Source organism: Falco cherrug, chromosome 17, assembly GCF_023634085.1.
Source record: "Falco cherrug isolate bFalChe1 chromosome 17, bFalChe1.pri, whole genome shotgun sequence".
In the NCBI taxonomy this organism is placed as follows: Eukaryota; Metazoa; Chordata; class Aves; order Falconiformes; family Falconidae; genus Falco; species Falco cherrug.
Genome location: NC_073713.1, coordinates 2,997,857 through 3,020,371, shown reverse-complemented (window position 1 = coordinate 3,020,371; position 22,515 = coordinate 2,997,857). Strand labels below are relative to the sequence as shown.

General features: G+C 54.9%; 1 protein-coding gene across 6 annotated transcripts in view; it reads right to left on the bottom strand.

Annotated features, from left to right (window-relative positions):
- Positions 1 to 13,262: 13,262 nt before the first annotated feature.
- The window catches only part of IGSF9B (immunoglobulin superfamily member 9B), a 40,256-nt gene continuing 31,003 nt past the window's right edge, over positions 13,263 to 22,515 (bottom strand). For 3 of the 6 annotated variants that reach the window (XM_055695862.1, XM_055695864.1, XM_055695867.1), the window contains 2 exons: positions 13,923 to 14,044; positions 13,263 to 13,610 (listed from right to left, as the gene is read on the bottom strand). In XM_055695862.1, coding sequence (XP_055551837.1) covers positions 13,387 to 13,610; positions 13,923 to 14,044 — 346 coding nt within the window. In that variant the 3' untranslated portion in view covers positions 13,263 to 13,386. The other 3 variants (XR_008729787.1, XM_055695866.1, XM_055695865.1) reach the window with 3 other exon arrangements.

Sequence of the window (22,515 nt, the reverse complement as noted above, 5' to 3'; positions counted from 1 at the left end):
CCATACACTGTGTACCACACACCGCACACCACGCACTGTGCATGACACACCATGCACTGTACACAGCACACCACACACCACGCACTGTGCAAAGCACACCGCACACCATGCACTGTGCACCGTACACCATGCAATCCTGGACAAGGCACGCACTCCATCGGTGTACAAAGACTTTATTAGCAGTGGAGCTGCCTCCGGATGAATCAGCGGCAAAAAAACTTCAAAGGTAAAGAGGAGCGGAGAGTGGGTCAGCCTGGGTAGAAGAACAGGGAGAGAAAGGGGAGCTGCAGCAGCAGGTGGGGTGGGCTCCCTGGTCTCAGGGGAGACAGTGAGGGACCCAGCTCGCTGCCCAGCCTCACCCTGTCAGGTGGGTTGGGGGTCTCTTACCTCCGAGTCATCGCTTGAAGCAGGACCTCAGCATTGGTGGTGGGCATTGGCATTGGGCACGGTGTCCAGCTTGGCTTGGAGCGACAGCTGGGACATGCTGCAGCAAGCCAGGGTTAGGGGGGTGCGTGGGACCCCCTGCCCCCGGCAGGCAGCCGGGACCAACCGGCCCTTTCCCCTTGCAGGGGATGGGGGTTTGAAGCCCGTGGACTTTACTTCCCAGGAGCGGGGTGAATGAGAGCCTGGGCTTCACCTCGCCAAGGGCCAGCAAGCCAGAGCACACACCGTCTCTGGGTGAGGGGAGCCCCAGGGAATGTGGCAGCCCCCCCAGCGGCTGTGTTTGGGGATACTCACAGGTTTTCCATTTGCTCCAGCCCTGCCTGCACTGCCTCGTCCCCTGGCATGCTCAGCATGCAGCAGACCTGGGTCTGGCTGCAAGAAACACACCGGTCCCCTCAGGTGCTGCAGCCACCACTGCTGAGCTCCCCAGCCCGGGGCAGTGGCATGTTCCACCCTGTCCCCAGCAAGTCCCAGTGGGCACCACCAGGCTTTACCTCTGCCTCAAGAGCTGGATCATGGTCCTGTCCTCCAGGAAGGAGTGGCTAAGTGACCGTCTCAGTCGGCACGCAGTGAGAACTGCATTATCCTGCCGAAAGGAGAGGGGGGGAGAGGGGGGTGAGGTGTTCGGGGCCTTGGCACAGGGAGCCACAGGGTGCAGAGACCCTGGCCATGGCACTGACACAGGGCGGCTGAATCCTGCTGCCTCCAAGGGCGCAAATGGGAAGGTTTCTCATCCAGGGGTGTGTTTAATCCCAAAGAATCCCCTGGGACCCCCTCCAGCTCCTCCCAGCTGCACCTCCCCGAGCCCCCGGACACTGCCGTGGGGCATGGCCACGCTCAGCCCACAGACCCCAACCTGTGGGTCCAGCCCGCTCGCCGCTAAGCATGCTGGAGGAGCCGATGAGGACTCTGCCCGCTGCGCCACCGCACCAGCTGCCATCCACCTGAAGAAGCTGGAGGTCCCGTTTTCAACCTGCAAAGGCAGAAAAGCCGCCATCAACGTCAGGCACCTCAGCTGGCTCCCCGGGGACCAAGCATTGCATCCTGAGCACCAGCCCTGCCTGGTGTGAAATCCTGGGAAAACCTCGCTGGATTTAAATCCCAGGCTCCCCTGGGTTGGCATCGGCATTCGCACGCCTCAGCCTCACCTCATGCAGCAACTGCTCCATCGGTGAGACCGCTCCCACGTCCACCGCAGGGATACCCTGGAAGAGGTGCAGCCACTGAGCGCCCCAGCCAGTGCCTGGGGCGGGGGGGTTGGAACAAACCTGCTGCAAAGTCCCCAGCGCCCCCAGCAAAGCCCCTTCCCCGCCCCAGCGCTTACTGGAGCACTGGCAGAGGGGGAGGCAGCACCCAGCCCTGTCCGTGCTGTGCTGCACGCCAGCCAAGTGGAAATGATGGCCCCTGGCACATTATGAGGTCAGAGGCGGAACCCTCACCATGGCACCCGCATTCCAGCACGGGGCTCTCAGACACACGGGGCCAAAGGAGGGCTGTGGAGAGCAAATCCCAAGGGTGCCAATCCCAATTCAGGGCACCCACAGGAGCCAAGAGCATGGCACTAGGCTATGGGGCAGGGGGATGTGGGGCGCAACCCTCCTAGGCTTTTTCATAACTCACCCTGTGAGCGTGGCTGAATGGGACAGCAGAGAAGCATTGCTGAAGGCTGGGGAGACCCTGCAAGAAGCCCTGCGTGGCTGTGTAACTCAAAGAGCCAGCAGGAGGACATACCTCAGGGTACCCCAAGACAGGGGAGGGTCCCCCTTACATCCCATGGGATGCTCAGGGCAAAGAAAAGCCCAGCATCCTCCCACATCCCAAGGGAAAAGCATCCTCTCCACAAAAGCAGCCCACCTCCTCCCCACAGCCCTTCAAGCCAGATCAATAACATCTACAAGTCAATTTTTTTTAATTTTTTTTTTTAGGAAATGTTTATTTATATCAAAATACAAAACATTTCTGAAGCAGGGTGATGTTACATGAGGAGCAAGTTAATCGATTCCAAAACCCATCATTCTCCTACAGCATGGCTAGTTGTACGTAACATTGCAACACTGCCAGAATTTCTTATAGTGGGTACATTGAAATAATAAAAAACAAAACCCAGAAAGTCAATCTATGAACATGCAATGTTACCGGCGATAAATTGTTCAGTACTCAGCAGGCCTTAAAATCCCAACAGGCAGAGACCGAGGGACCAGCTACTCCCAGTAAGGCAGGGCTTCAAACTCCTGTCTTCCAATTTTTGTTGGCTTATTAGTGTTTACTCGTTAACTGACAACAGTCCAAGAGCCAAAGGGACCCAACTTTCTTGGCAGAGTGGGATTATTGCTTAGCGCTATCAAAGCCGACCCAGCTCCCGGCCATCCCCAGGGAGGATGGATGGGGAAGGGCAGGGACCAGGCTCGCAGGGTGAGAGCTGCAGAGGTCCGGCTGAGCTGGAAGATGTGGAATCCCCCCGGCTGAGAGGGCTCATCGGGTTGTTATCCCCTTAGAATTAAGCTCTGAGTTTGCTGCCTGCGGTGGGGGGCGGGAGGAGTCTCATTAGCACCCAGTTGGAAGGAGAGTTTGGGGTGAGGGACCCCCCACTCACGCCCCTCATCACACACCTGGGGAATGATGCTGAAATTTGGCTTCCCCTCCCCATGGTCCCGGACCAGCTTGGGGCAGGGCTGCCGATGCCGAGCATGCTGCCATCGGTCCCTCCTGCTGGCATTTGAGTGGCCTCGGCGAGCACAGAGGCCGAGAGCAACAATACAGATACAGAGAGATTATATAGAGTGCGGAATAAGTTTCGTATAAGGCTTTGGTACAGCACCATCATGTCAGATTTATTTGTAAATCGTTTACAGAAAAAAAAAGCTTACTGAAAAAATAGTGTTTTGTTTCTCTTTTTTTTTTTCTTTTTTTTTTTTTGTTTTCTTCTTTTGAGGAACATACCTGAAGTTCAAAAATTAACCCTCTAGTTGCCGTCTGGGCTCCCATCCCATGCTATTTTTGCTGTGTGCCATTTGTAAAACGAAGCAACTCGAACCCAACTCCCACTAACCTGTTACACAGCCCACCCAGCTCGCAGCGGCCAACGCTTCGCAGTGCACGAGTCAGTAATATCAACACCACAGAGAATCGGCAGCTGATTGCTACTCACTGTTTAGTAAAAATTAAAATCATCGTAATAATAAAAAGAAAAAAAAAAAGTCACGACGACAAACATTATGGAACCAGTGGTACTAAAGTTTCCTTTATTGTTATTGTTATTAAAAAAAGTCAGTTCCACTGGTTACCATTGAAACAGCACCAAAGAGCACCCTAACGTGTGTTATACATCGTAATACTAGACATTCAAGAAATGGAAACGAGGTTGGATGGTCTAGTCTTTATATCCATAGGCAAGAAGTTCTTCTTAAAAAGAGGAAAAAGTTGTCTCATGCAACCAGAGACCTGTTGGGTCCGGAAGAAAATCCTGCCTTCAGGAAAAACACTATGGAGTTAGGAGGGAATTGAATCAAGAGCTACCTATGGAGGTCTATGAGGGTTCGGAGACTCTACAAACCTATCAAAGGGGATTAAAAAGTCAGAGCTTCCCAGGAGAGCCAGGGATGCTCCTCTGGGAGAGCTGGAGATGCTCCCTGGGGGATCCAGGGATGCTCCCGTAGGAGCTGGCACACGGGTGCGATCTCCAAAGGCCCAAAGGATAGCTCGAGTAACTTACGGCAACATAGGTGTGTCCACAAGGATTTAAGGGCTTTCCCCACGCGGGAAATGCAAAGGGACCAGAGCGCACACAGCCGTATGAAGGTCCTGCAGCACCCCCGGGGCCATGTGAGCATCCCCTGTCTGCTCTTGCCAGCCCCATGGCGGGGGAGGGGGAGGAAAAAAAAAAAAATTGGCCTTAAAGTGCATCTGGGAGGGCAGGGAGCAAGTGCCGGCATCTCCCACCAAGCCGAAAGCTCCCCGAGCAGAGACGGGCGCTTTCCCATGGAACTCTTCCCCCCGCTCCCAACAGCCAAGTGGGAAGAGCCTGGGATGCGGGGCAGGAAGCAAAGACCCCCCAAAAAGCAAGCTCCCGTCAGATGCGCGCGGCTGCGGTGGATGGAGGAAGCAGCGTTGCATGTACAAAAGAAAAACCTAAATAAAACCAAGGGAAGCAGGACGATGCTGTCGGCGCAGCCGCCCCTTCATCCCACGGCGCCCGGGGAGGAGCGGCTCTTTATGTGTCTGTTTGGCATCCAGAGGGTTAACGGTACTGTGGGAAGTGTGCTTTGTAAACATTTATTTCTTTTTTTTTCCTGTTTTTTTTCTGTAAGTGATTCTAGGGGAGATGGGGAAAGGAGAAAGCTGCCTGCCCCCCAGCCCACCCCCAGCAATACCCCAAAGCCCCACCGGCTGGGGGGCAATGCAGCCCCCAACCCGGACACCAACTGGCGAGAAACCTCATCCCTTCTCTTTCTCCTCACATCCTTTTTTTTTTTTTTTTTTTTTTTTTAAACATATAAAATACTCACTTATGTATTTACCGCTAATAAATGCAAGTTAGTCCCATCAAACATGCTTTGCTTCGATATCAAGAATTGGTGCTGAACAAATCTTGGCTTGATATTAGAAACATCCCCCCCCCAACCCTCCCTCCTCCCCCCCCCTCGACGAAGAAGACAGAAATATCATGGAAAATACAGGTGACACCTACGGAGGACACGGTGCCGCTGCGAGGGGGCCAGCTCCCGGGCATTACATTCGTGCCTCAGCCCACCAGGGACGTGGCATGACAACGGTGGGGGACCCCTGCCCAGCCCCAGAGGGATGGAAACACCCAGGGGCTGTGCCACCGTCCCCCACCTCGCTGCAGGGACATCTGAGCCCCAAAACCAGCATCTGGGTTCCCCACAGGGCCAAGGACTGCAGGACCCAGCCTGAGGGGAGCAGGAGCACCCCTCGCTAATGCCCAAAGGCAATCCTCAAATCCCACCGCAAGGAAGGCGGAGGGGATGGTTTGCCACTCCCAGGCACCACTAGGTACCAAAACTGGCTCTTCTTCCCCTGACTGCTTGTGGGGAAGGGGGCAAGGGGGGCCGGCGGGTCCGTACTGCTTTGCAGAAAAAGCCCCAAGCATCCCCGACCCCTTCCCCACCGTGCCGGGGCTCAATGCGGTTTCACCCATGGGGGCAGGGAGAGCCCCGCATCCCACCGTGGTACCCAGCCGGGTACCGGCAGCCTCCACACCCCCAGTAAAACCCTGACAGTCGGAGACCTTTTCCTTGCTGTAGAGGTATTGACGTGCCTACAGAGAAGGTGCCCCACTCCGGCTGGGTGCGAGGACCCCACCGTGGCCACCCAGGTGGCTCCGCAGGGCTCCACAAGCCATAGGAGGGTTTCATAAACCCGAAGGATTTATGACGGTGGCGAGGACAAGTGGCCGATGGCACCCGGCGAGGTAGCAGCGTGGGGAGCCCGTCCCCACAGCATGTCCCCCCCGTTCCGTGCCACCCCCAGCCGGGTTGCAACCAGCCTTATCCTTCCCACTGAAAATAGCACCCTTGGAGTTGAAATTCATCTTATTTCTCTGAAAAAAAAATAAAAAATAATAACCCCAAGCAAGACACAGCCCACAGCGGAACCACCACCACCTCGCCACAGCATCGGGCGAGCCAGCAGCAAACAGGGCACCTGGGCTCCCCCCATCCCTGGGCTTTTCTCCCTTTTTCCATTTTTTTTTTTTTTTTTTTCCCCGCTATTGAAACAGCAACACGACAGCAAACAGCAGCGATGCCGAGCCGGTGGTGGGACGGCAGCCAGAGCTGGCGGACACCCCGGGAGCCCTGCGAGCCCCCCAGCCTTGCCCAGCCCTCCTCTCCCTCGCCACCGTATTGCTCAAACAGCACTAGGCATGGATACAAAAATAAAACAGCTATGTGACTTAGATATATATAATTTTTTTTATATATATATATATTTGTATATATATTTTTGTCTATTTATAGGTGGATGGAGAAGCAGAGAAGCCGAAGCGCAATATAATGTAAAAATACTCGCTCTGCTCCCACTGTTCAGACTCCCCCCACCTCTGACAGCCTCTCTCATGCTGCACAGAAGTTTCTGACACCTATTACTAAGGAATTATTTTAAATATTTATTCTCCCCCCCTTCTAAAATAGAAAGTAAATATATATTTGTTTAATTTTATATACAATGCAGTTTCAATACACCAATATCATTTCTTTAGAGATACTGGGGCTCACTTCTCAAGTATTTATTTTTTTTTTTTCAAATGTAAGTGCTGGGGGGGAGGGGGTGGACATCAGAGGAGCTTTCAGACCACAGGACTGCCTTGTCCCCCCGGGAGGATGGACACCCCCCCTTTGCAGCCCTCTTGGTCCCCTGTAACCCCAGGAGAACAAGAACAAAAGCCCCCCTGGGAGAGAAATTGTCATTTTGATGGTAAAGCAAAAATGTGAGCAAACTCTCCTCCCCAGGGGATGCCAGCCCCTCTGTACCACATGTCCCACCCCACTGCAACCAGTATAAAAGTCCTTAGCTACCCACTACAGTGCATGCTTTCGACATCTGAACCCCCTAAGCCTGGACCAGCCTGTCTGCCCCCCGCTTCTCTTGCCCACCCCCTCCCCAGGTACGGTCCTTCATCCATCCATGCACGTATCAAAAGACACCCAGAGCCCTGGGGATGGGGGATGCTCATCCGCACATGTCCTGAGGTCACCCAGCGCCGCCGGGCAAGTCACCTACTGCCACACGAATGAGGAGGAACAGACAGCTTAGACGGCACAAACCTGCTGGGCCAAAACACATATAAATATGGAAAACCGGGAAAACACAGCACCGGGTGGCTCCCGCTCATCCCAGTCACCCACGGGAACAGGCTCCTGTCTCCAGCGCTGTTCCAGAAACTTCCATGCACCAGCCCTCGCCACGCAGGGATGTACAGACTGATGGAAATGAAGGTCATGGCTAAGTTTCTCCAGGCACCTGAGTGTCTCCAGCAGGTGACAGAGCTCAGCCGTCACCTCCAACAGGAACAACTCGCGCTCCCCGGCCTCTCCTCCCCAGCAAACACCGGGAGAGAGGAGTAAAGATACTCAGCAAAATTACAAATAAAACCCCAAACTAAGCCGAAGGGGGGAAATGGGAGTAAACAGCCTGTTTTCTTTGGGGGTTGCCCCATGCCCGGACAGCATGGGGATGGGCTCCTGGGGAGCAGCGGGCATCCAGCAAGGAATCTGGCCGCCCCCATGCCCAGCACCAGTACACATTGCCAGTACTGGCTCTGGCGTCAATGGGGAATGAATCCCCTCTATGCTTCGGATCCTAAAAGTCCTGCTAATGAGGGTTAGAAAAAAAAAAAAGCGCACAACCCAAGGACATTGTGAATAACATCTCGCCCCACCGAGGAGCCACTGCTGGGACCGGCTGGCACAGCCGGCGCCGTGTTCCTCAGCCCAAGGGACAAATTTAGCCGTATCCCTCTCATCCCTTCTGACTCATGCTTTTCTGGGAAGAACAGATGCAAAGCAAAATGCTTTCACATGAGTAACTGGAGAGCAGCATCTAGAGGGACTTCAAGGGAAGGGTTTCTGCGTGGAGGTGCTTTTTCTTTAACTGATCGCACCAGAGATGAGGCAACGTGACATCTCTTCCCCATGTCTTCCCCACGTGCATCGGACACTCAAAGGAGAGGACCTGTCACTCCTGCTCCTCAATATCAGAGCTCGGGGTGAGTCATAGACAATGAACAAAAAAAAAAAAAAAAAAGAAAAAGAGGGGATAATAAAAAAATAAGTGATCTGGTTGTGTGCAGCGGGGATGCAGCGCCTGTCGTGCCTGCCATGGGGCAGCTGTGCCTTTCCATTCCCCAATCCCCCCAGGCTCCAGCTGCTCCCAGCCCCCTGCCCGGCTTCGTCCATCCCAACCCCCCCCTCCACCGCAGCTCTAAACACTCTCCCCTAGAGACAAACATAACCCCCGACATGCAAATCTACTGGACTTCTGCATACCTATCTATCTTTGTCCTACACTTCTCTATGTATTTATATCTCATATATACAGTGCGTTTTACTCCGGTTCCTTGAAAAAATTTCCTTCCACAAAAAGCATTGACTCGGGCAGCCTGGGGCCACAGCGAGCCCACGCGGGACATGTGGAAATCCCTAAAGCTGGCAGCCGGTCCAGCCTCACCGAAAAATACCCCCAGCCAAGAACTACAGCTGAAACCAACCCCAAACTCAGCAAACTCCCCAACCGACATCACTGCCTGAGGCAGGAGGAGAAACCACAGCCCCAGGCAGATTTCATCCTAGCACAAACGGCAAGGTAGGAGCAGCGAGAAGTCTCAAATACGTGCGCTGTGCCCGGGTGCCACGAGACATGACAAAGCCCTGCCGAGCACAAACCCTGAGCCCTCACAGCCCTGCAGGTAGGTGCAGCAAAGCCGTTATTCTCTCTATATTCCCTTTATTTATTTATATATCCAAACACCATCACCTCCAGCCTTCCTCCAAAGCGGCTGGCCCTGAACCCGCTGACAAGGAGACAAACCCCAGACCAACCGCCTGGAAGCCACCAGTGACCAAAACCAGCCTCCAAGTCGCAAGTGACCGACGCACAACAGCAGCGGCGAGCGTCCCACTGCACCCCACGCTGGGAAAGCCATCGCCCGCTCGCACCAACGCTCCCCACCACCCCCAGGAGCCTGCGGGGACAATTCCCTGCTTGGGGGGCACCCGGCGAGCCCACCAACTGTGCCGGTGTGTCCCAGCCCCGGTTCATACTGGTCTGTGGCACAGCTGGGAAGAGACCACGGGACCCTCCAGCTCCCCCCATCCTACAAAACCATCGCTCCAAGTGCCTGTGGGTGCAGTCAGTGGCTGGCACCGAAGCGGGGCCCCCAGAAGCCAGCCCTAAATGCTCCTCTCTCCCCACTTACACCAACTTGCATTTTCCTTCACGTCAACATTGCAAAACCAAAACATCAGTGGGTTTGCACAGCAAAGTCACCTTACAAATACGTGGCCGACTGCTCAGCAGCTGCAGCTGGGAAAGCAGGCAAAGCCTTTCCCTGCCCCGCCGCCTGCCTGCAAGGAGGCAGCACGGGGCTGATGGAGAGCGTGCGAGGCATGGCTCCCCACGACCACCCCCTCTCTCTGAGGGATCTCAGCGATGTGATGTCCCCGTACCTACCTCTCCGCGTCCCCTCCCCTGGCTCGGGGCGGCTGACTCCTGTAACCCCCGCAGTGGTGCGAAAGCGGCGCTGGAGCATCCCCACTGCAGCCACCTCGCAGGCAGAGGCACCTGCAAGGACCACTCAAAGCTGGGACGGTGCGTGCTGCGCTGACACCTCGGGGGAGCCCAGGGACAAATATTCTTGTGATTCAGAGGCATTTTGTCACCATGGCCAGGGATTTGCCAAGGGACCTGATGAAACACATCACGTTCGCAATGCGCAAGGAGGAATCATACGCTTACTGATAAAGCAAGAGCCGTCTACCTCAGACAAGCTTACAAAATAAGAGAGTTTGGCCCAGGAAGATAAAAATCAAGATATATTTTGCAGCATGAAAGAAAAAAAAAAATAATAATGAAGCAGCAGCAGCAGCTGTGTTTGCAAACCACCAAAGCGAAACGAAGTTCAAACAGGGATGAAATGGGGGAAGCGTTTGGCATCGTCTGACACAGCTTCGATGTCCCAGGTCCGCGGGAGGAGAGAGGAGCGACCCCCTGAAGGGCATGGAAACCAGAGGGTTGGGAGAAGCGAGGAGGTTGCCAAAGCAAGAGGCGAGCCCGTCTGCCAAAGCACAGCCCGAGTCTATCAGAAGGTAACTCGGTCTAGCGGGGAAAGGAGTTAAGGATGGTTTTAGGGAAGAGCCGCTTCCATGAGGCGCCCGGGCGGGATTTCCCACTCCAGCAGCGTGGCAGGTACACGGCTGAAAGAGAGAGGGCTGCCGCTCCAGCCTCTAAAGGGCGAAGACCATGAAAAGCAGGGGGCCCAGCGGCTCAAAACACCTGCAAAAGGAAAACAACTCTCAAAAGACTGACCCAGCAAGCCAGCGCGCTCCGTCAACCTTCCCTGCACTCCGAGTCCTCTAGAGCTCCTTAAGATGGGACAGGGGCACAGTCCCGAGGTAGCGACCTCAAGAGCCTGAAGACAGCGCCTTGCCCATACAAACGGGCATCATAAATAGTTTGGAAAGCACTCAAACGAGAAAACAACCTTCTGTTAGAGAGGTTGAGGCAACGAGAGCGAAAGGAAGAGCAAGTCAGCCGTGGCACGGCCAGCACAAAGCCTCCACGCCTCCCCCCAGCCGGGGCGTCCCCCAGCCCCGATTGTCACCTGTCCGTCGGGGCAGCCCGGCTCGCCACACCGCTGACGTTACTGGCGAGCTGAAGTGAGCCAGGCAGAGTTTTCCCCGCTGCCGAGCGGGCGAATGGCATTAAATCAATTCAGATCCGAGCAGATTCTAGGGAAATCCCTAAAACACACTCAAACAAAAGAAATTCGCAGTCATACTGTTAGCGAAGTTGAATTCTCACTTCGATAGTTGAGGTTCTTACATCAGGTCTCTCATCACGTGCTCAATAAAAAGCCCTGGTGCAGGCTGGAAAGAGAGGGGCGCTTCTACAAGACACCCCCCCCCCTTCCCGAGACAAACCTGCTCACAGTTTGAAGACCACCTACATGAAGTTGTTAAAGCTCGGAAATATCTCGTTCACGATTTAGAGGATTCATTGTCAAGTGGTTCAAACCAAAGTCAGGGCTTTGAGATTGGAAAAGACGCGGTGCTCTGCTTTTCGTGGTTGCAGGTTTCCAAGCATCCTGCTGGAAAAGGAAGCACGACCTCTAAAACCAGATGCTTCTGGGCAGAGGGATAAATGGGCTCCGACCTAAAAACTGCCCGGGAGCGTGGCGTGGTCGGGGTGCCGCATCCCGACCGGCCAGCTGAGAGCTCACGTCTTTCTCCAAACATCTAAGCCCTTTGAGGTTCAACCAGCAGCAAGAGCAATAACCAAGGCAAAGCAGAATTAAAGGCGAGATTACAGAGAATCTCTTGGCAATTCTACCTGGGAATAAACAAAAGTTTAGTATGCAAATGGAGAGCCTGGGGCAAAAAACATGCCTACAGGCTCTTCAATTCTCCTGACGCTTCTTCTACAGCCTGAATCCACTCAAAGCAAGAATATCCACATGAAACACTCGGAATTTTATTCCCAGGCAGGCTGGAGGGTTTAGCACTTTACCGCAGAGGAAGAAGTGTGCAAACCTGGATGCAGTGGTTGATTTTACCACTTAAAAAAAAAAAAAAAAAAAAAGAAATCTCTAAATATTTTAAAGGTAGGAATCACTTGGTATTAGCACTCAGCATTTACATAGCACTTGCAGTCTGTATGTGACCAAGTGCTTGTCCAAAGTGCTCAAATATGACTTTATCCCCATTTTACAGATGGGAGAACTGAGGCACAGAGAGGTTGAGTGACTTGCCCAAGGCCACGCAGTCAGAGAGTGGAGGCAGAGCAGGAAAGCAAGCCCGGCTGTTCTCAGAGCAGGCTACACCTTTCCTGCTAAAAACCAACAACCACAAAAAAACCAAACAAACAAAAAAAAAAGGCCTATGCAATCCAGAAAACCACCGGCCGCTAAACCTACCCTAAGCATTTTGAAGAGGAAATACATTCTGGTGAAGAGTTAGAACAGCATTACCGGGAGGGGAACAGCAGGTCTCCTCGGATGGGGCAAAGGGAGGGACACGACCCCGGCGGGTGTCACAGCCTACATGGCTGGGCTGGAGCAAGAGAAAGAAGGGGAAAACAGTGAAACCAGCAGCAACGCATTTTAAGGTGACACGAAACGCTGGGCTTAGCTTTGCACAGTCGCTCCGAGGAGCCATCCATCTCCATCCGCAGAGCCGGGGATTTTTCCAGCCCCTCTTGCCCGGGCTCAGCATCTGCCGACGGAGGCTTTGGGGACCATGCAGCCAAACCCCCTTTGCTCACACACCTGTGGCAGCATCTCCCCATTTTGCAGTTATGAATAAAGATGACAAACGTTACCGTAGTAAGAAATCACATTACTACACAGCACTGAAGAACATTTGCCAGCGATATACAGAGCGTCAGGCAGAATTAATCAAAACCACCCTCAGCAAAGCTGACACACACCGTATCTGGGGGGAAAACACCCTCAGATGAAAACAGTCCCGCACCTGCGTGCTCACACGGAGTTGAGCACGCACTAGGTTCAAATGCATTTGCACAGACAACTGGTGATTTCTCACATCTCGGACTGATTCGAAGGCTCGGGGTCTTTCTGGGTTTCCCTTTCAGAGATAGGTAAGGAAAGATGCCACGGATGGTTTTGTTGCTGTTGTCTTCACATAAAAGGAGGCTGGGAAGGGGGACGCAGGGAGGTTTTCACAATTACAGCTTTCCTGGGATTATTTGGTCATGTTTTTATCATAATCAGATTCATGGGATTACCAGTTCCCGTCTGGGTTGTTAGTTTCTTGTCAATTAATTACACCCTGTGTCATTTAATTTCTTCCGGCGATTGAGGGCCAGCTGCTCAATTCCACACTTTCTCCCTACTCGCGTGCTACGGAAGCAGATGTTATCAGCTCCACCTATGCCTTTTAAGCCTAGAGATCTTTCCCGAAACCGAGGTGCAAAACGCCACCCTTCCCACCCCACCGAAGCCACCTGGGTTGGGGGCGGGGGGAGAAGCAGATCCAAGGAGCGTCCAGCCCCAGGCATCCTCCCCGTCCCCCCCAACCTGCCCCAGGGTCCCCCCCAGCTCATCCCCGCCACGAGTCGCCGAACCCCCCGGCGGAGGCAGCAGTGTGGGGGTGCCCCCCCCCTCTTCCCCGTAGCCTCCGTCCCCCGGCGGCACGATGTCAGCTCCCTCCACCCCCTCCTGTTTAACCTTCTCGAGCTGGCGCTAGGCTAAAGCAACGTGGCGTGCCCGCCGGTGTCGTCGTGGTCCACGCTGTTGAGAATGGCCGTCTGGTCTTCGGGGAGCTGCCGGTGGCAGAGGTCGTCCTTCAGCGCCGAGAGGCGGGCAAAGGGGTCCTGACGAGGGTGTCTCTTCTTCTTGCGGAGGCAGACAGCTTCGTCAGGCCACAGTACCTGAGAGCTGGGAAGCTGCTGAACCTGGGAGGCAGAGCCGTCTGCAGGGGGAGAGAAGGCAGATGGGGCCGCTTGGCAAGAGGGGAGAGCACTGCGCATCGGGGGAGATCAAATTAACGCTCAAAAATCAAATCCGAAACAGATCACTAGAGATGGGAGAGGCACGCAAGGGGTAACTCCCTTTGGAGCAGGGGAGGGACAGCCATCCCTTCGGGGGGACAAGTGGTGAGGGCAGCATCCCGCCACGGGCTTGGAGACCCCCCCGGTGCTGAGGCTGGCAGGGACGTGCCCGAGCTCTGCCCACGGTGGGACAGAGGGGATGCTCTTGGGGACCGCAGGGTCCTCACACTCACTGGGTTGTTTTCTGGATTTCGAGGAGCCCTTGGATGACTTTTTGGGCTTCTTTATCCGCTGGTATTTCAGTGCTTCGAGCCTCTCAGGTGCAGCAGCGTCCCCGGACGGAGATGGACGTTTTCTAGGAAGGAAAAGCAGACAGGCGCCATCAGCGGCTCTCAGCCACACTTGGGACTCTGGACGTCCCCAGTGAGGGATTGGTCGACCCCAGCCAGCTCTGCCATGGAAAAGGAAAAGGTGAGAAACCCAGGGCCGAGGGATCGGGGCCAGCCAGGCATGCCGGAGCGCGGGGTGGAGGAAGCGAGGCGCCCGCACGTGCTGCTCTGCGGGGTCCCCGCCGTCCCCCTGCGCCTCCTCCACATCGCCGAGCAGTGCCACCGGTCCCACCGGCCACGTCCAACGCCCACCCGGCAAGAGAGCCGCCGGCACCCCAGCTCACCTGCCTGCCATGCCAGCACCGCTAAACAAAAAAAGGACGGGGCAGATCCTATGTCCGATAAGGCATTTCTGGGAAGTGGTGGGAAACCCCTTGGGATGGAAAGAGAGGAAGAGACAGGCAGAAGCGGCACAGCAGCATCGACACGGGCACCATGAGCCACCTGGGGTGGACAACACCGGCACCACAAGCACCAGGGAGGCAGGATCCTGCCCACCCTGCTCCCGCAGCCAAAAAAACCAGGGGCCACACGACAGACAGGGACACGAAGGGCACACACCGACACAGCCGGGAGCAGTACCTCGTACCCAGGTCCCTGCTATAGGCGACAATAGAAACGCAACAGCACGGGAGCATCTACTCCGTTCACACCAAGCGGCTGGGAGCTGGGTTTTCCTGCCCTGTGGTACAGGACATTGAAATGAAAACACTGACAAGGTTCGATTGTGAGGGACAAGGAGGGGGTTTGCAAAGGGGTCTTTCCTGCAGGACAGCCAGCAGTTGTAAGCACTACTTTTCCAGCTTTAGCCCCTGAGTAACTCTTCTACAAGAATCAGCTCACGGTTAAGCAGTCTCCCCTTTGCAAAGGGATTTTTTTAGTTGGGTTTTTTTTTTTTTTCTGTTTTCTTCACTGTACCTGTTTTTCCAATCCAAGGGCTGGAAAGCATGACTGCTGTAGGGAACAGAGGAAAACCTTTTCCTTAGGACAGCGGTCATCCAGCTCTCATCTATAACACATCACAGCATCCCCCCCTCTTGCTGCTTTCTCATTTCCTTCCCTCTCTCCATTTTACATTCACAACCCTCCAAGTTGCACCAACGCTTAATGCCACAGAAGGCTGAGGCTGCAGGTAACGACCTGGGATCAAGCCAAGTCGCCATCAAGCAACCTGCATACGAGGCATCCAGAGGCGACAGAAGAAGCACCCACAAAGCACCTTTCATTGCAATAAAGCCAACGCTCGAAGCCAGGCTCCAGAGAGGATGGATTTAAACCAGCACACCTCTAACAAGCCTGTCCTACCCTTCAAAGGAGGAGATGACGCTCTTCTGCTCTCACAACTTGGTCACCAAAGGTCAGCGACCCAACCTTTTCAAAACAGCCACGGAGGGAACAGCGCTCATGGCAGCTCCTGCATTTTCAGGCGTCTGTGACTGGGGCAGGGATCAGCCATGGGCTCCTCACAAGGCGCCAGGATGGGCAGGCAGAGGAGCCGCCTCGGCTGGCTGCAAGGAGGCAGCACCAGTGCATTCAGACCCCTGCTTTCACCCAAGAGCCGTGGATGAAGTCAGCCCGGTCTGTCAGTAAGCTGCAACCCACCGAGCACTGCAAAACCCCCGAGGGTGCTGACAGGAGCAGCAGTGAACGGGCGAGCACACAGGCACAGAGCCCCAGCATATCCACCGAGGGTCAGTTTGGAGCTTCTCCTCTCCCCTGGGTTTCAGGTGGAGCCTCACCGGCCCTGAAGACACCCCGCAGGCTTTCCCCTGCAAGTCCCCACATGTGCCACCGCTGCAGAGCGCGGCATGACAGCAACGCTCCACTCTGCGATCCCAAGCGGCTGCTGGAGCAGCGATACTTCAGCTGGAGTGGCACAGGCGAAGAGCTCCTGAGGGATTCTTCCCCTTGGGAAGCAGAAAGGGATGTTTTTGAAGACGTCTGTGATTGCGAAGCTTCTCAGTTCTGCTAGCAGCATTGGAGAGCACCATGAAAAGCGCAATGTGAATTGATGAAGCAGCTGGGGCACAGCAGATGCAACAGAAGCCCAAACACTGGGTATAGAAAAGCCCCTTTTCATGTTTCCCATCGCAACAGAGACATCAAGGCGCGGATGCTCCTGGAGAGGCTCTGTTCCAGCTCTCAGCAGAGCAGCACATCAGCTGAAGATGAAGCAACTCGTTAGACAAGCTGGTAGTCCTGCTGGCTGGATCCAAGCGAGAGCTTTCCCCGTAGGAAAGATGACATTTACACACCCATACGGTCGCAGTGCTTAAACGCCTTCTTTCCCAGTACAACCAGCCTCTCATGAGAAATGCTGCGAGCGGCGGCTCCCAGTTCTGTTGGGGCGCTGCCCACTGAGCTCCACCACCTCCACCACGCTGCACCCTGTGCACACAGCGGCTCAGAGAATGACCCCAGCGCCCCAGAGGGGCCAGCAGCATGGCACCTCCCTGCAGTCATTCCCACTTGAATGGTCAATAGCAGACTCTTCCCCATTTACATCCACCATTCTGTGATTTGTGCAACAGTTACATCCATGCAGGTGCTTGGCTAACGGTGACCTCAGCTGCTCCAGCCCCAGTCCATCTCCCACAGAGCTCACGTGTGCCAAGCCCTGGACATCAGCAAGCTCGGCGATCCTGCCACCGTCCTGCCCGTCGGCATCTGCCTTCCACCGCCTGTTTCCACCACCCAGATGACTTTGCTAATATTAAAGTTCAACTTGTAGAAGGCTCTTACTCTTTCCATATTTTTTTTTCTTCTAAGACGATGCTACTGTGGCATGTTGACAAAATTAGACAGATTTACACAAGGGATTATGAGGAAATTGCCTGAAGCTCATTTCCACGAGTTCTCCGTAATTGGACTTGTATTTATACACACATACATAAACAGCAAGCGCACTGAACCCATGTGTCACCATAAATACTGTCTGACCTCTGGCAAGGAAGAGATACAGAGGAGGATGAAACGATGCTACTCACCAGCCAAATTTTATCTGCTCTACCCACCCTTTATTTCTTCACAGGATTCCAATTCTTTCAAATTAATTTTCATTTTAAGCTCAGCCAAAAGCCTCTTCCTGCCCCCAGAGTTAGCATTTTGGGCAGCTGCCCGTACACGACAGAGAGCTTGAACACCAACAGACGAGAGATTCAGGGAGGTGGGTGAACTTCTAGAGACTTCAGTGTAGAGCCAAGCAAAGGAGCTTCAAGAAGCGCACATGAATTCCTGACGCAAGCCTCCTGCAAGGTGCCACAAACACCCGGAGCAGTAGTTTTCCTCAAGTCTTCAAAGGACAACCCTTCTGAACGAGCAAGGCTCTGAGCTGCGCAGAGAGAGGTGTACTGGAAAGGATGCAAGGGTACTGGGGGACCTCAGAGAGTCCCAGGATAGGAGGTAAGCAGGAGGGGAGAAGAGCTACGCAACCCAACAGGCATCTCAGCTGCTCTTCTTCAAACGTCTTTCCATGTACAAAGCAAAGATGTAAGGGAGAAGGCCCATGAGATCATCACTAACCTCTTCCCACCCAAAAGGGGGAATCCACATAAAGGAAAGGTCCAGGAGATTCAAGGGCACAATACACGTCTTTCACCTCGTGGAGGTCTCAACACACATTCCCTGCCTCCTCCCCTCCTTGGGTCAAGCCACACTGACATCCAGGAATAGTTTGGACATGTCAGAGCATCCACTTGGACCAGTCAGAGCATCCACTTGGACCAGTCAGAGCATCCACTTGGACCAGTGCCCCCCATGTCTCAGCCACCGTGCCCTTCAGCCCTTCATCTTCCTCAGATGAAGAGCTCAATTTGCCTACACGAGGCTCCATCCCAGGCTCAAGTCCTGTGTGGTCCCATGAGATGTCCTCCAAGTTGGAATTCCCCCTCCGCTCTGAGACAGCGCTGGCTGCTGCCTCCATCCCAGCATGCCATCGCGCATCGCTTGAGATCCTTCAGCGCGAGAGGTGCTAGAGAAACACAGCGGTGACGGCCCCTTGCCCCAGAGCTGCTGCTGCTGCCAAGGCACCGTAACGAGGGAGGCAGGGGCTGGTCACAGCAGAAGCACACCAGAGAAGGGGGTCCCTTCTACAGGTCTGCAGACACCACAACTCATCTACACAACGGACTTCACCATGCTGACGAGAGAGGAGCGGGGCGGAGAGAGGGCGAGGGAAAAGGGGCCGGACTGGAGAGGAAGAGGGGGATACAGTCACGGGGAAGGGGAGGGGGAAAGAGGAAGAGAAATGAAAACCAGGAGTAAGAAAATATATAAGTAAATCAAAGAGACTGAAAAGAAAAAAATAATAATAATTAAGAAAGAAAAGAAAAACGCACTCAGACAAGCGGACTCACAACTTCTCCAAGCGGGAGGAGGCATGAAACACATGCAGAGGATCAGCACATGGACAGTCTTTAAAGGGGAACCTGTTTTCTTTCAAGCGGGGAGCGAGGGGTGCTCCTCCTCCCGCATGCCTGGCGCCGACATCCCTTCGTCACCCAACGCTACGCCGCAGCCAAGCCCCCGACCTCCCGGCATCGGCAGCGCTGCCCCGGCAAGGGGGGGCCGGGGGGGCCGCGCAGGGCAGGCTGCGGTGCCGAGGGACGGGGGAGCTTGGTGCCTTGTCTGTGGTTTTTGGGTTTCCCTCTGCAGGGAGACGACAGCCTCCTCTTCCCAGTGAGGAAACGCATCGCTGCGCGCCGCATCCAAAGAGAAGGAGATGGGAAAACTGCTCGTGCCGACTCAGGAACGGCACTGGTTAAGCCTGCCCGTCGGTAAAAGCTCCCTGACCTTCAGCCAGCAAAAGCCGCCGTGCTGCAACCGCCACCGAGCCCCGCAAACTGCCTCTCCCTCTCCTCCTCTCAGTTTTTATTACTGCAGCACAGAAATCTGGCTGGCCTGGTATAAAATCCCTGTGCTCTGCACGCACTGACAATTTTATGACCCCGCATCATCAAGAAATTACTTGGCTGGGCTCTTTACAGGATTTCTCGCTTATTAAAGTGAGATTTATTCTTCTAGCTTCCCCTTTTTGGGGATGACGACTCTGGAGTCGCTTGGGCAACTCCCACCCCAAGCAGCATCTCTGAGTAGGGCGCACGGCTGCTCCTCAGCAAGCGTTCTGCTGGGCAACATGATCCTGCTCCTGAAGCCCCCATCAGCCCCCGACACCCAGCACCGGATCAGGAGCCAGCCAGGATCTGTGCAAGAGCCACACCGAACTCGGGTGTGAGCCTGGACTCGCCTCTGCTGTTCTAAAGCCACATTCACTCGTGTCCCTGAACACTCCCGGAGCAGGGAAGCGCCACAGAAAAAGAATAAAGAGCCACATCCTCAGTGAGGCTTCCCTGTTTCTCCAGAAGTCCGGCACAGCCCAGACCTCCCCTAGGCTTGGTGCTAGCTTTGCTCCTCGTGGGACGCTTTGCTCCTCATGGGACACCCTGCCCTGGGATCAGCAGGGAAAACCAGAAGGTGATGGCCAAGCACCCAAGAGCTTTGGGGGCTGCAAGGCTTGAACCGGAGGGGTTTTGCCATGCCAAGAGGATGGCTCCTCCATGGAGCACGCATCCTGCACCTGCTCCCAGCACCGGGACCCAACACTCCTTCCTCACCTCTCCTGCTCTCCCCACCCCAGAACAACCCTCCAGGTCAGGTGGAGGAATTCGCTTTCTCCTGGAAATATCCACCTGGTTTCTCTAGGCATCCTATCCCTCTCTCGTGAGGCTCTTTTCCAGTCCAGCAAGGCTCCTCGGGCTGCTAGGAAAGCATCAGCCAGGACTTCGACTCTTCCCGTCCAAGGCAGCAAAGCTTCAGTTTTTGTAAGACCTGTCCTAAGGAAGCTTGGGCATGGCCAGGCCCTGGAACAGTCGCATCTGCAATCCCACCTCTCCCTTCATAACCAGCCTGGCTGACATTCCCTGGGGTTGGGAACGATTTATCCCGTTAGGCTTTAGCAGTTTTAGTGAGATTCTCTGCTTCTAAGGTCCGAAAAACATCTCCTGATTACCTCACCTCAGTTCTAGGGATGCCTATGGCTCCATCTAGGAAACCAGCCCCGTGAAGGCAGCTCAACAGGTATTTTCTTGGGAGACTCTTCCAAGATCTGCTTAGGGCTGTTTAATTACAGCTAGGTCAGAAGAAGTCTTAAAAGATTTCTCCAAGGAGTATTTCAGAGGTGGGGCGGCACGGTTTGCTATGACTACACTTGTGATGGGAATGATAAAACATCTCACTGGCAGCCTGGAACCGTAGTTACGCTGCTGCCATCCATGGCATCCCACCCTGAGAGACAGACTTCTCCTGTTTTCCGTGACTGAGGAGAGTTGGGAAAAAGAAAACAGATCCAGGTACTGATGGGAACAAAATTCTCCACGGCCTGGACTGCAATCGGGGACTGACTTTCAGAGCCCCACTCCAAGCTGGTTGCTCCAGATGTGGCTGTTCTACCTGGCTCCAGGAGGTGGCCATGAGCTCCTCCTGGTTCAGATCATCTGGGACAACCCCACCTCCACACATACCTCCCTAACACCACGCAAGCCCTGCCAGGGCCGAGGGTGCCACGTGTCACCGTCCCCCAGGGAAGGGTGGCCACGGGGAGACCGCAGCTTGGCTCATCCCAAATCCCAACGCGAAGGCACGGCTGCCACCACCGGGCTTCTCCAGCCCCACCGCCTCCCCGAAGGCGAGGGAGCAGCGGCGTGCTGCTGGGAGGGGAAACCCAAAAGCCACAGAGACTGTGCGTCCAGAGGTGTTTCCTAGTGTTTTCGGATTCCTTATTCCCCTTTAAAGGAAGAGATGGTATTGGAAAAGCCCCTTCCATGTCCCCTCTCATGCCCCGCTCCCGGCCACCCTCCACAGCACCCACACCATCCTTTCGGACATGGATCACCCTTACCTATTGAGCTGAGGAGAAGCTTGTCTCGACAACACTGCCCAGATAGCTGAGATTAATCAAAAACAAAGCAGTTATCAACACCCGCAAGGAGCCGAGCTCCGCAACACATCAGCACGTCAACAACTCCAAAGGAAAAAGGAGGGAAAGAAACCAAACCAAAACACAAACGAAACGAGGCTGGAGAAGAAAGGGGGAAAGAAACAGAAGAGAAAGGAAAAGAAGAAACGAAAACAATAATCAACAAAGCAAATGGAGACACTGCATAAAAGCACGGACAACAGTGCTGCTCTAACACAAATCTCTCCTGGAGCTGGGTCTCCTCGGGGTGCCCCAGCTAGGAGACATGGACCTACGTCTACGTGCTTAATTGCCTCGCTCCGTAGCTGTGTTTTCCAGAGGCACACACACGTCCTTTCAGGCTCATCCAGCTCCTCTCCCTCCCCATCCTCTCCCCTGAGCCCTCCTTCCTTCCCCCTGCGCACCCCAGCCGTGCCGTGCCGGAGGGGTTTTCTATGGCCATAACGCTTCCAGGTACCAGAGGGAGGGAGTGAAATGCGGAGGGCACTGCGGGGTGAAACGCTGCCTCCCCCCTCCCCGAAACACACGCCTCTTCTCCGTACGCCTCCGACCGCGCCGGCTCCGCAGGGCCGGGAGCCCTGGCCCCCCGACTCCTCTCTGCCGCAAGCCGGAGAGGGGGGGTTCGACCCCGCCAGACAACAAGCCGAAATGAAGCGAGACGAAAGGATGGGACGAAAGCACGGCTACGGGGTCTGAGGTGCTGTGAAAGACTGAGAGAAAGAGGAGAAATACAGAGAGAGAGAGAGAGAAGGAAAGAAAGAAAGAAAGAAAGGAAGAAAGAGGAAGAGAAAGAAAGAGAGACGCTTTTTGCCTGGAGCAACCCTGGTACCTGGAAAACCAGCCGCTACTGTCTAGTGCAGCCACATCCCTCTTTAGGGCAGGATCTGAGCGTGCCGGCAGCCTCCCGATCTCCGCTGGGGTTAGTTTATTTTTATTTTTCCTCCTCTCCTGACATGCTGCTGGTGTGGCTAAGTCCTTGATCTCTCCCTGCCCGCGTCCTGGGGCTGCAGCATCCCTTTTGCAGGTGGGGCGGTGACCATGATAGCTGTTTCTGTCATGCATTAAAGCTCTCTAGACTCCGCGGGAAGGAAGAGGAGGAAGACAGAGGCGCGGCGGCGGCGGCCCTAACGTTCGAAGAAAGCCAAGAGCCAGCAGCTAGAAGAGGAAACAACTGCCAGTGACACCAGGACACTTACCTACGCGAGCCGGGAGCCAGGCCTTTGCACGCCTGGTAGACGGCCCATAGCCCGAGTCACGGCGCTCTCAGGCTCCCAAGGGAGCAGCCGGGGAGGAGGCAAGCGTGCCACCGGCACCGGGATGATCGCCTGCCTAAAACCCAGCTCTCCAGGGCAGCGGCCATGCAACCCGCGCCCGCGGCACCAGCCTCTTCCTAGCAAAGCCCGCGGGATTCCGTCTCCAAAAGGGATGCTGCAGCGTGCCCAGAGAGACCCTAAGAGTTGGGAT